Raw genomic sequence first — 14,099 nt, 5'->3', positions numbered from 1 at the left:
ATTATGTTACACATTTTAAAATGGCTTCTACCTTTCATTTACTATTTATATTTGAATAAGACATGGAACTGTGCTTGCTTACATAATTTAACAATTTTATAACATAGCTGTCACATCTCATGAATTGTTATGCATTTAGTTCAAATTTCTGAAGCAATTTAACAGTATAGAATTCTTGATGTTTTTCTAAACAGCAAGTAAACAGATATTTAGATCTTTAGTTATATCATGGACATCTTTTGCATTCTCAGCAACTAATCTAAAAATCTTTCTGTTTAAATCCTCTAGTAACTGCTGGTGACAGTACCCTGGTGCTGAGGGAGATTCCTGATGAAAGCTGCCATATTACCAGATATGGCTACTTTAAAGCCACCATCACAATTGTAGGTAAGACCATGAGGGAAAGATGTTAGAATCCACCTTGGGCTACCCACTCCCTTCCCTGACTCTGGGGAGGGGTGGGGTAGGGAAGCGAGGGCACCCACTCAAGTTGCTACCACACGTGCACAAAAAAGACTCCACTAGCTTCTAGATTTCCACTTGCCTTTCCAGCCTTCCTTAGATGTCCCTCTAAGGGATGAAACGAGATCCTCGGTGGAAATAAGCCCTCAGTGAGGCCCGCTTAGCGAGGAGCCTACGGGGGGGGCCTGGACCTCCTCACCCTGTGCAGCTCAGAAATCTGAATGAATGTGGCCTGAAGGAAGGCCAGCTGCAAGTTCCCACAGCTCCTGCTTTCCTCTTCTGGGTGATTTCACAAAGTCATACCTCCTGTGTGTAAGAAAGGGGCTGAACAGAACAGCCACACAGGGTTGTGCGCGAGGGGCACTGCTCACAGGTGCCCAGCAGAGGAGTTGGGTGGGGCTACAACTCAAGCTGTATGCCCTAGGGCTGAGCCCCTCGGCAGGAGACACAGAGGATGAGGCCTCCCTTCCTCCAGGGTCATCTGCCTCCTGACACGCACACAGGCTCCAGAAATAAAGGTCAAGCTTGTACTGAAGAACAGTTCAGTTTGACTTTGAAAATGCTGCCTGGACGTGTATCTGAACTCTGAGATTGCTTCCCAAGTCTAGCATGGCGAAAGGCTGTGTTCATTTTGTTTGGCCTTCTGATTTGTTAAGAAGTGGTTTGGTTTGCAATGTATTTTGATGTTTTTCTATGGGGCATTGTTCCTTTTAGAGGGCATTCTAGAGGTTAACATCATCCAAGTGACAGATGTCCCGATGCCTAGGCCACAGCCTGACAACTCCCTGGTGGATTTCGTCGTGACCTGCCAAGGGAGGTGAGTACACAGTCTCCGAGGAAGGAAGGGGCCAAGTGAGAACCCCAGGCTGAACAATGGCCTTCACACACCTCCCACCTGTTAGGTTAATTTGGATTCTGTGTGCCCAGTTGCTCACTCCGTTCTGACTCTTTGCGACCCCATGAACTATAACTTGTCAGGCTTCTCTGTCTGTGGGATTTCTCCAGGCAAGAATACTGGAGTGGGTTGCCATTTCCTCCTCCAGGAGATCTTGCCAACCCAGGGATCAAACCCAAGTCTCTTAGATCCCCCGCATTGGCAGACGGACTCTTTACCACTAGTGCCATCTGGGAAGCCCCAAATTTGGATTCTAGTTCCTCACTAAGCCAGAATGAGGAAGGGCCCCCCCAAGTGCTCTCAAGTATGCACTTGCTTTGCTAGAGTTGAGCGATGCTCATCACCTTTAACTGTTGAATAATTACTGATTGGACACTTACTGTGTCCTTAACATTTTACTTCTGTTTTCATGTCAAATCCTCACACACTCATACAAGTCTTCTCATTTTACAGATTGGGTCACCAGATACACGATGATTATAGTACCTCTCCAGGTGGTGGGTACCCGGCAGAGCTAGGTTTGCAGGCTCAGAATCTCTGAAGTTCCCTGAGGCTCCTCTGGAGTCTGGGGAGCCAGTGTGGAAGGGCTGTGTCCTTGTGCTGATGAATAGCAACGCCTGATGACCCTGTCCATCTTTAAAACTTATAAAACTTTCTAATGTATTACATAATTTGACTTCCTGTGGTTTGGTTACAACTATAAACAATTGGGGCTTCCCTGGTGGCTCCATGGTAAAGAATCTGCCTTCAGTGCAGGACATGTGGATTTCATCCCTGGATTAGGAAGATTCCCCTGGAGGAGGAAATGGCAACCCACTCCAGTATTCTTTCCTGGGAAATCCCTTGGACAGAGAAGCCTGGGCTCACAAAGAGTCAGTTGCGACTGAGCATGTGCATATATAGATAATAGACTAAATAGAAAGTAATTAATATATAAATACTCTATCAATTAACCCACTAAATAGTTAAATAATTTAAATATAATAAATGAATCAAGGAATTAAAATGTATGTGTATATGATATATATGGGTTTCCCTCATAACTCAGTCGGTAAAGAGGTAAAGAATCTGCCTGCAATGCAGGAGACCTGGGTTCAATCCCTGGGTCAGGAAGATCCCCTGGAGAAGGAAATGGCAACCCACTCCAGTATTCTTGTCTGGAGAATCCCATGGACAGAGGAGCCTGGCAGGTCGCAAGAGTCGGACATGACTTAGCGACTGTATGTGTGTGATATATAGATTAGAGAATGAGCTGGTATAAAAATGAGGCCATACTTGATCCAAAGGGAGAGCTCCAGGGAATTCTCTGGTGGTCTAGTAGTTAAGACCCCGCTTCCACTGCAGGAGGCATGGGCTCATCATCCCTGGTCAGTGAACTAAGATCTGGCAAGCTGAGTGGTGTAGTGCAAAATAAGAAAGGAATAGCTCCAAAGCTCTCTGAGTTGGGGGAGAGAATGGGAGGACAGAAAGAGAGAACATCCTGACTGGAGAGGCAAAGGTGCTGCCAGAGGCCAAGGGTGAAGAGAGCATGAACTCATCTAACTCCCTGAGCCTTTATCAGCCTAGCTTCAGAGCCTGGTCTCTCCGTTCAGGAAGTCTACTCAGACGTGAAACAGAGGCTAAGACAGTAATGCGTGGGAGCCGAATGGTTACAGGGACAGCTGTCAAATATCTTTTATGCAAATCCCAGCTCCACCTCTATCTGCTTTTGTGACCGGAGGCCAGTGAGCTCTCCTCCCAGAACTGGTTTGTCACCTGCTGCATTAGGCTACTATTACTTGCCTCGTCAGGTTGTTGAGAGGAATAGACAAGGCCGTGTCACTTCTCTGAAACTCGGAGCCTTGCACACAGCAGGTGCTGCGTGAACAGCTCTGGTTGCTGCTGCTACTGTAGTCAGATATCTGCACAGGCCCACACAGGGCCGACTGGCATTTAGTACTACCTTAGCCTAACACCTAAGCCACCTGCATCTTTGAGTCTCTAGGGAGCCAAAGAGGAGAGGCAAGTTCCCAGCAGCCCCTTGCCTTGGGGGAAATAATTTCCTCCTCCTCCTGTCCTAGGGCCTCACCTTCCTGAGCATATAGAGGAAACAGTGGCTCACACACACCCAGGTTTGTTTAAGAGTAAATTGTATGTGACAGCTTCACATCATACAGTTTGAGTAAGACTAAGGTGGGATTCAGTTTCACAGAAGTGTAATTATGTTTTCCTATTAAACTGAGATCACACTCCCCTCTCTCTCCCTCTGGATGTCATTCATACCCCCCAGCATCCCCACAGAGGTCTGCACCATCATCTCTGACCCCAGCTGCCAGATCACCCAGAACCCAGTCTGCGACCCCGTGGCCATGGAGCTGGGTGACACGTGCTTGCTGACGGTGAGGAGAGCCTTCAGTGGGTCTGGGACATACTGTATGAACCTCACTCTGGGGAATGATGCAAGTCTGGCCCTCACGAGCACCCTCGTCTCTATCAACAGCAGAGGTAAGTTTTGTTTTATGGTTGTACGAACATTTCATGTTGCAGATAAAGCATATGTCTGATACTAAAGCTATTCAACACTTCACTCTTAATGTTTAGCTTTATTTCAGTGTAAAATTCATTGAACTGTCATTAATGTGGATTTGAAAAATGATATTACAATACAATAGCAAATCTACTTAGGGAAGGGATGAGAGAGAGAGAACGTATGAAATAATGGCCAAAGGAAAACCTTTAAATTTATTTATTTATTTATTTATGGCTGTGCTGGGTCTTTGTTGCTGTACGGGCTTTTCTCTAGTTGTGGTGAGTGGGGGCTACTCTCTAGTTTCAGTGTGAAGGCTACTCATTGCAGTGACTTCATTTCTTGTGGAGTGCAGGCTCTAGGCACTCGGGCTTCAGTAGCTGTGGTGCATGGGCTTAGTTGCTCTGTGTCATGTGGAATCTTCCTAGGCCAGGGATCAAACCTGTGTCCCCTAAATTGGCAGGAGGATTCTTAACCACCAGGACCACAGGGAAGTCCAAGAAAAGCCTTTTGATGAAAAAAATCAGCTATGATCGTGGACAAGTAATAATGGGATGTGGTCACTGAATGCTTGGATAGGTTTGTATTTCAAAGGGAAAGTGTAAAGCCGAGCATCAAAAAATAACAATGTTCTCCAATTAAACTATAACAAAGGGGAGACATGAAGCCAAGAAGAGAAATGAGAAACCAGGTGGACTCTTGGCTCTCTTCTAAGTTACCATGGACCCTTCTTTTCTTTCCCAAAGTCTACCAAGCATTACACTGAGACGGAAACAAACCCGATTACCCAGTCCTTAAATGTTCAGCAGACAGACTACTCCTTGTCCCCTTAACCTCAGAGGGATAAAATGTTGACAAAGTGGATGAAGGAATTTCACTGAGAAATTCCCGCTCACTGGTGGCTGTTTATTTTCCCTAACCCCTAGGGTCTCTACCTGGTGACCCTAACTGAATTTCACATGTAACTGGCTATGTTGTAAAATATTCCTTTACTTCTTAAAAGAAGTGCTTCATGGTGGAACAGAAGGGACAGGTAAAATTGTGTGCACATTGGAGCGTGTATTTTGCTCTTTAATTATTTATTCGTTTATTTGGCTCTGCCGAGTCTTAGTTGTGGCACACAGGAGCTTTAATCTTTGTGGCGGTACGTGGGATTTTTAGCTGCGGCATGCGGTTCTTCACCTGTGGCATGTGGGATCTAGTTCCCTGACCAGGGATCGAACCCAGGCCCCTTGCACTGGGAGCATGGAGTCTTAGCTACTGGACCACCAGAGGAGTTCCCACTTCGCTCCCTAATTTGAGTATTGTCGGGTATAATCTAATGACTAACTCACAAATAATTCTTTTGGTCTTGGAGTCTATCTTATAAAGTGAAATATACTTAAATATATATTTACTCATTAACGGTATAAAAGGCAGCTTTAACCTCATTGCAAGAAAAGCATATGTAATAATGCATATAATTATTTGCTTGAGCGTTTATTGTTGGTAAGAGCCAAGGTGTACATTAAAAAAAAAAAGGGATGCAAACGTATCCTGCTTCCTTGAAGGCAGGATACATGGGGCTTGGGGTGCAGGACTGGGGAGCAGGTCAAAAAGAGGTAGCCAGGGCCTCTGTATCCTACTGAATGTGGATCTCCTATGCCGTCACTTTTGGGAGCTGCTGGGGTCATTCTTCTTGTGCTGCCGCAGCTGCTTTTAAAACTGCCTTTTAGAGTCTTAACCTAGTCCATGAAGCTTCCTCAGTTCTGGCAAATCACCATTCTCTTACCTGGATTAGATGCTTGGATATTTGCTTTCCTTTAATACTTATTGTAGTTAGCGATAACTTTAGGTGTGACCTGAACTGTTTTTTTTTTTTTAATTTATTTATTTGGCTGCACCGGGTCTTAGTTGTGGCATGCAGGATCTTTAATTGTGGCAAATGGGATCTAGTTCCCTGACCAGGGATCAAATTGGGGTCCCCTGCATTGGGAGCATGAAGCCTTAGCCACTGTACCAGCAGGGAAGTCCCTGAGCCGTTCTATTTATTTATTTATGGTTGCTCTGAGTCTTAGTTACCGCGTGCATGAGCTTTCTCTAGTTGAGGCAAGTGGTGGATAGTCTGCTGTGGTACTCAGGCTTCTCACTGCAGTGGCTTCTCAGAGCACAGGCTCTAGAGTGTGGGTTCAGTAGTTGTGGGGCATGGACTTGGTTGTTCTGTGGCATGTGGGATCTTCCTGGACCAAAGATCGAACCCGTGTCCCCTGCATTGGCAGGTGGATTCTTAACCACTGGACCACCAAGAAAGTCCCTCCCTGAGCCATTTTTAAAATCCAAAAAAGAAAGGAAAGAGAGCTTTTAATTCAATGGAAATTGTAAACTGATGACTTGGGTTTCAGAGTCAGAATTTCAAAAGTTGATCATTGTTTGAAGCCAAGCCCATAGACTTTTAGCTGAAATGACTTTTAATCATTGATTCACTGAATGTTCATGAATCACCTGGGATATTTTCAACAAATATTCATCGGGTATCCACTCCATGCCCAGCACAGCTCCAGGCACCACACAGACAGTTCTAGATAGAGTGGGAACAAGGTAAGGAAGATCCCCGCTTTAGTGAGCAGAAACAGGGAATAAACAAATAAAATGATATTGTGAAGACAATGAAACAAGGCATGGAGAGTGACAAGCATGGAAGAGAGGAGACAGAGGTGGACTCTCTAGATTGGGAGGTCAGGAAAGTGCTGCCAACTTGGTGGCACCCACTTGGCAAAGGGCCTCCTTTGAACTGAGACCTGCATTTCAAGAATGAACAGCTCATCTAGATCTTTATGTGCCACTGACAGAGTTTGGGTTTATTCTGTGTGTAAGGGGAACTGCTGGCAGGGTTGAAGTGTGATCTGATTAGCACTTTTAGATGATCATTCAGACTGCTGAGTGAAGCCAGGATTATTGGAAGGTAACAGTGCAAGTGAGCAGATGATGAAGATGTCCTCACAAGAGAGAGGGCTGGTGGCTGGAACTATGATGGTGGCGGAGAAGACAGAGGGAAAAGAGACCAACTTTGCTTATACTTTGATGGCAGAGACAAGACTAGTTGATTTGCTGGGTTCTGGGAGAACAAAGAAGACATAATCCAAAGAAATAATTGTGAATACAATGTGGTGGAGGCAAAGGAAGGGTGACTAGGAGAGACATGACAAAGGAAGGCATGACCCAGTGCCCTCATGCGTGTCTGGAAGGCGTTGCAAAGGGTTAGATGCTGGTGATGAGCATTCCCAGCAGAGGGCATGGAAATCTGAAAGAGCATGGGGAGGATGGATCTTTATCCCAGCTGGAAGGTAGGCAGTGGAAGATGAGGCCAGAGAAGTGGGCAGAAAGTTCATGAAGCCCTTTGCTGCATGGGCGTGGCTGGGTTAACTCAGACCAGAGCAGGTGTCTTCAGGACATGACATCTTCTAAGCCCTTAACACAGTGTTCCAGACGTGCTAACTCATTCTCTAAATGAAAGATAAGCTTCCCTGAAGACTATGTATTATGTAAAGGGAAAGATTACTGAAAGCTCAGAGGAGCCATATATCTTCTGTTTGCTCCCTTCCTCATTGATTTAATTACATTATAAGCAGCATGTCCTCTAGGTGGAAGCTGTCACTAATATGACCTCGCTTCTGTTTTAAGACCCAGCTTCCCTTTTAAGAACGGCAAATGGTATCCTGGTCTCCCTTGGCTGCTTGGCCATACTCGTCACTGTGATTGCCTTTTTGATGTACAAGTAAGTTGCTGGTTCTAACACTTTAAATCACTAGAGTATATTGTCAAAAATAAATGGCATATTTCTGCACAAGTGGGCTGTTTTCCCTTTTCTGCTTTGAAACATTTTGTGTGTGGGAAGAAAATCTTCTACTGAATGATGAATAGCAAACTAGCCTATTAATTTTGCTGTGGTTTTTTTTAATCCCTAAAAATGCTACCAAATGTCAATAACTTTACCAGATCGTCAGTTTAATGCTTAACATATAATCTCAAGTTATAGTAAGCAGGCACATTTCTTGCATAAAGAAGAGAAAATGTATTCTCATAAGACAACACTGTCTTAAAAGCCATAAGTTAAATGGAATGAACGATTCTGCACTTGACTTGTGAAAGATTTGTAGAAAGCAACCTTTTCCAGCTGGAGATCTTTTTTTAATCTGTCCAACACATTGCTTTCAGAAAACACAAGGAATACAAACCAATAGAAAACAGCCCTGGGATCGTGATCAGAGGCAAAGGCCTGAATGTTTTCCTCAATCATGCAAAGACCCTGTTCTTCCCCGGAAACCAGGAAAAAGATCCACTGCTCAAGAACCAACCAGGAATTCTTTGAATCTTCAGCCTTACTTCTGACCAACAGCTCATCCTCGGCACCATTTATGTCAGCTTGCTAGAGTGGATGATGATAACTTTCTAAAAAGATTAATGTAAAATATAGATTGTGTGAGGGAGGTCCAATTTTTTTTTAATTTTTATAGGTTAAATGACATTTTAGGGACATGGCTGAGGTTGCATGTAGTTTAATTCTTTTCCATGTTATATAACTGATAAAGCCAATTAATAGAGCTTCCTTTCATGATGATTTATGTTTCACTTACAATGTCTTAGGTAAGCAGTAGGATAGATATGCTGTATTCAGAGTAGCAGGAGAAGGTACTATTCATTAGAGTCTGACCTAAGTTAACTGGAAAGAGAGGCTGGACATGTTCTAGCTTTCCATATAACCGTATACATAAAACCAGTGAATTCCTATTCTGAAGGTCATGATCCAAGCTCCCTGAATCCTGTGTCAATGAACATGCATGAGCTCCCAACAGAACAGGTCAGCTTTTAGTAAGCTGTGCATGCTTGCTATACTGAAAAAAAAAAAGACTAGGCTAATAAATGTGTGAATATTATCATGACCGCCTGCCCAGTCCAAATGTGTAAAGGGTCAGTACTCGTTCATTCATTTTTCCCATGGACATTTATGTGGCACAGGCACATGGCTCTGTACTCCTGTTGACAATCTTGTGGACATACCTGAATTTCTGTAGACTCTGGCACTCATAGTTGAGATGATGTGTTATGATTTCCCAAAGAAAGAAGTCTTTCTGGTTTCCCTACCCATTTCCCTATTCAAATGAGAAACTTGATAAGTAAGGATTTTACTTTAATTTGTAACTGAAACTACCCTGTGTCAGTCGTGACATTCCTTTTTCCTTCCTGAAAAATAAAGTATGAGAAGAGACCAGACCTTGGGATTATTTTTCTAATTTTTGTTTGCCTTTCAATTTTCCTGTATACTTTTAACACATAAAAAGTTGTTTAACTTTGTCCCAGGGAATGCTGATAATTTCCGAGTATTTTATGTTTTTAAGTATATGAATACAATATATGAAATTTTGATGAATTTTATATATATATAATTACACCAATCTAAAAGAAGATTTTCTACAAGCAGTTGTTCTGAGTCTTTGTTTGAATAGTCAGTATTGTAATAAAAATAAATGTGAGAGGATAGTTCTAGGTCAGCAATCATTTTCTGTAAAGGGCCAAGTAGTAACTATTTTAGGCTTCATGGGCCATATGGTGTCTGTTGCAACTACTCAACTCCAGTGCTGTAGCAGAAATGCCATCATATACATAAATGAAAAGGGCATGGCTTTGTTCCAGCCTGAGCATATTGACAAAAGCAGGTGGCGGGCCAGATTTGGCCTATGGGCTGTAATTTGTGGACCTATATTCTAGGCTAAAAGAATATAGAGACACAATAACCAAAAGCAGTTTAGTAACCTAGATTACATCCTAATATTAAAAAAAAAAAAAAACCAGCCATGAAAGACATTCTTTGGGGCAACTGAGGGAAATTTGAGTACACTCTGGATGCCAAATGATACTAGAGAATTGTTGTTAATTTTCTTAAGAATGGGTGAAGATTTTCTTAAGGACTTGGTGTGCTGTGCTTCCTATGCTTAGTTGCTCAGTCATTTTGGACTCTGTGACCTCATGGACTGTAGCCCGCCAGGCTCCTCTGTCCATAGGAATTCTCCAGGCAAGAATACCAGAGTGGGTTGCCATACCCTTCTCCAGGGGATCTTCCCAACCCAGGGATTGAACCCAGGTCTCCCACATTGCAGGAGGACTCTTCATCATCTGAGCCACCAGGGAACTTCACAGGGCTCCTGCAGGCTGCTCTGGAAGAATGAATGGACATGAAAAGTACTGTGTATATGGCATAACGGTATGGATACTACATGTGGGAAGCAGTGTGAAGGGGCTTGCCATTTTTATGATAACTAGGAGGCCAGGACATTCATACCTGAAGCAGAAAAGTAATATCAAGTTGCAGCAGAATCACTTATAGGTTTATTAAACACAGACTACTGATCCCAACCCCCCAAAATTATGGGTCCAGGCCCCATAAATTCTGTTTCTTAACAGTTCCCATGTGATGTTGGTACAGCTGCTCCCAGACCTAACTTGGAGAAAACAGTGGTCTTGAGATCCACTCTTGCCTTCTCCTATCAACAGAGGGCAGCAGAGAGCAGCAAATATACAGTCTGTCACCAGGGAAGCAGGTTGAAATCCTCAGGAAACCTCCCTTGGTTTCAATCTAACAAATGGCAGGAGAGAGAACTGAAACCGTGAATTATTTAGATTTATATTCTCTGTGTGACCTTGGCAACAAGTCATTTAACTTCCGCCGAATTGCTATCTGTGAAATGGGAGAAGTAACCTAAAAGAGAGTGAAATGGCTTGATTAATGTCTGCTGAGAATTAGAACTTCCGGACAAAATTGAAATGTGTAGGTAATAAATTATTCTGGGAATTTCTTACTCCTCAGACTCTTTATAAATGTCTGCATTTTAAACACTTCCGACTCATTCATAAACATTGGTTGCCCTCGTTGAATTTTCAATTGTTTAACAGTTTAGAAGGCAATACTTTAAATGCATTCATTATATCCAGAATGTGTGATAACTCCAAATCTATGCGACAGGCTACGATGAGAAGATAGCTATCCAAGGGGTGAAGGTGCCCACCTTCTAATGGGGCCTTTGGGAGGTGGGAAGTCATTTCAAGTTTTTTCAGAGTGGTCCAAAAGCTGCTGGAATAGATAACCTAAAAATTCAGAGACTGCTTCCCAGGAATCACCCCTTACAACCTGATTTTGATCCTTCAACCATCATTTACCAAGTGCCACTATGTCCCAGGCTCTGGTCTGAAGGCGAGAGAGCCATGAACAGGAAACAAGGACTCTGCTTTCTCAGAGTTTGAATTCTTACTGCAGTGAGAGCCCTACCCTCTGGCCTGAAGTCCCCGCATCCTGAAGTCCACCACATTGGCCTCATCTAATCTGCAGACTCATCTAATCTGATTCCTTTGTTACTCACAACAGAATTGCCTTTCCTTTTTGTCCTCAAAATTCTGGAATAAAATTTGCTCTGGAGATCTTCATAGGCCTTTTGGAATGTAGATGCCTTAATGGTATTTTGTATTTAAGTTTAATTCTCTGTATAACTTGAGCTTACTGAATCCTTAATTTTAAGGTATTTATTAGAATAAATTCCTTTAAAGTGAAAAAAAAAAATGATGAACTGCTGATGAGAAATAGCAGAAGGACTTTGTGGCTGTGGATGAAATCTTAAATTTTGATTTTTGGAACTGAGTGGGGGAAGGTAGGTAGGACTTAAATCAAGACACCCAGGCTCCAGCCTGACACTGTCACTCACAAGCTGTATGGCCTGAAGTCAGGCACCAAAAGCTCCTCTGTGAAATGGAGGAGGAGAGGAAAACTAATCTGGATGAGCTCTCAGGTTCTCACGCTCTACTGCATGAAGTGGTGAGGGTGATGTTAGCCACTCACCTCGTGGTGATGTCAGGAAGATGTGTTCTAAAGCCAGGGTTGGCCAACTCTGCCTCTCTGCCTGTTTTTCTATGGCACACAAACCAAATCTGGTTTTTATATCTTTTAATGTTTGAAAAAAAGAACATGATATTTGTTTCACATAACAGTTGTATGAAGTTCTAATTTCAGTGTCCGTAAATAAAATTTTCTTGGCACACAGCCACAGTCATCCATTCTTGCATTGTCAGCAATGGCCTTGGCACTCCAACAACAGTGTTGAGTAGTCGGAACAGAGATGGTCTGGTCTGCACAGCCCAAAATATGGACTATGTAGTCCTTGATCAAAAAAATATGCTGATCTGTGTTGCAAAGCACTCCTGAACTCCATTCTGAACTGAACTGAGAAAACAGAATTCTTAAGAGAATTTCAGTTCCATGAAACGTACATTTCTAAACTGAGCACTTTGAGCTCTTACCCTCAATCTCATGTCACATTATTCTGTAATGACAACACACACTGTATTATCGATCATAGTTAAGTGTACATTGCCTATAAACTTCTATGGGAAAATATCAAAAAAGGCCCTCCTGAAGAAAAAAAAATCTGATAATCCTTGCAAGAGAAATTACAAATAGAATCACAATATGAATAACCAAGTGATAAAGGATTTTGTAAATCCCCAAAACACCAACTGTAAAGAAAATGATTGATATATCAAATTATGTCACAATTTTAAAGTACTGTGTGAAAAAGATGCCATAAAATTCTTGTCTAAAAACCTACAGAATTCTCAGTCTCCACTAATGAAAGTGCAAGAAGGGAAACAATTCAGCCTTTTGAAAAACAGCTGCATGGTTCCTTATAAAATTAAATATACAGTATACCGTATCACATGGCTCTTCTACTCCTGGGTATTTACCCAAGAGAAATGAAGACATATGTTCACACAATGACTTTTATGTAAGTGTTCATAATAATGTTATTTGTAATAGCTACAAACTAGAAACTGCCTAAATTTCTGTCAACTGGTAAATGGATAAATTGTAGTGTATCCATACAATGAAATACTACTTGACGATAAGGAATAAACTGTTGAGAGGTGGAAGAATATGGATGATTTTCAAAAGCTAATATTATGCTAAATGCAACAGTCAGATACACTGAATGAGTCTGTTTGTATGATATCCCAAGAAAGACATGACTATAGTGACTGAAAGCAAATCTGTGCTTGCCTGACACTGGAGGTTGGGGAAGGAGAGCGACTGGGGACATGAGGGAGATTTGAGGGGCAAGGGAGACATTTTATGGCATGATTTTAGTGGTTAGACAACTGTATCCATTTGTCAGATAGCAAATTGTAGGTTTAAAATGGTTGTTTATTTTGTAGAAATTTGTTGTTGTTTAGTCGCTGAGTCGAGTCCAGCTCTTTTTTGCTCCCATGGACTGTAGCCCATCAGGTTTCTCTGTCCATGGGATTTCCCAGGCAATACTGGAGTGGGTTGCCATTTCCTTCTCTAGGGGATCTTCCTGACTCAGGGACTGAACCCACGTCTTCTCCATTGCAGGTGGATTCTTTACCACTAAGCCACCTGGGAAACCCTTTTGCAGAAATATACCTCAATAAAGTTAATTGAAAATTGAAAGGTACAGAGTGAAAGAAGATTATTTGCAATACATGTAACTGATATAAGATTAGTACCCAGATTACATAAAGAATTGTTAGGGAAATGCAAATCATTACACAAACAGATTTGTATCCCACCCACAAGACTGGCAATGAAAAAAATCTGACAAAATCAAATATTGGCAAACGTGAGAACCCAGGATCACTTGTACTTTGCTGTTGAGAATTTAAATTGGACCAGTGCAGTGGGGAGCAATCTGGCCTTACCTGGTGAAGGTGAAGATGCACAAAGCTAGGGGCCAGTAGTCTCACTCTTTGCTGTAGAATGCCCCAGAGAAAACCACAGGTGTTCCAGGCAACGCGGACAAGAATGTTCAGAGCAACGTAAACGTCCCTCCAGTGTAGAATGGCTGAAGCAGTTGTGACGTACAGTGGAATGCTAATCATCAGTGAAAACGAATAAACCCACAGCTATAAATACCCAAAGGAAAGACTTGCAATGTAATATTGACAGAAAAAAAATTGTAAAAGAATACATGCAATCTGATACAATTTACATAAAGTTTTCAAAAGCATGGAAAACTAAGCAATATAGGACTGCATAAAAACCTATGTAATAAACCTATGGGAAAGAAGGCAAAAGAATTGTTGTATGAACCTCAGCACAGTGGTTGCCTCTGGGGAGGAAAAACAGGGCGGGTAGGTAGTGGAGCAGTACTCAGAGCAACTCATTGCTTAAGCTGACGGATAGATTTGTTTTATTCT

At 42.4% G+C, this 14,099-nt stretch overlaps 1 protein-coding gene across 6 annotated transcripts in view; it reads left to right on the top strand.

The window, feature by feature from the left end:
• The window catches only part of GPNMB (glycoprotein nmb), a 39,045-nt gene that overhangs the window by 17,032 nt on the left and 7,914 nt on the right, over positions 1 to 14,099 (top strand). For 5 of the 6 annotated variants that reach the window (XM_070369735.1, XM_070369734.1, XM_070369733.1 and 2 more), the window contains exons 7-9: positions 289 to 387; positions 1,177 to 1,279; positions 3,627 to 3,841. In XM_070369735.1, the coding sequence (XP_070225836.1) occupies positions 289 to 387; positions 1,177 to 1,279; positions 3,627 to 3,841 (417 nt within the window). Of the gene's footprint in view, positions 1 to 288; positions 388 to 1,176; positions 1,280 to 3,626; positions 3,842 to 7,523; positions 7,618 to 8,057; positions 9,114 to 14,099 lie in introns of those variants that run through there. The other variant, XM_005901255.3, reaches the window with a different exon arrangement.

Source organism: Bos mutus, chromosome 4 (assembly GCF_027580195.1).
Source record: "Bos mutus isolate GX-2022 chromosome 4, NWIPB_WYAK_1.1, whole genome shotgun sequence".
Classification (NCBI taxonomy): domain Eukaryota; kingdom Metazoa; phylum Chordata; class Mammalia; order Artiodactyla; family Bovidae; genus Bos; species Bos mutus.
The sequence above is the reverse complement of the archived record's forward strand: the minus strand, read 5'-3'. Positions and strand labels throughout refer to the sequence as shown.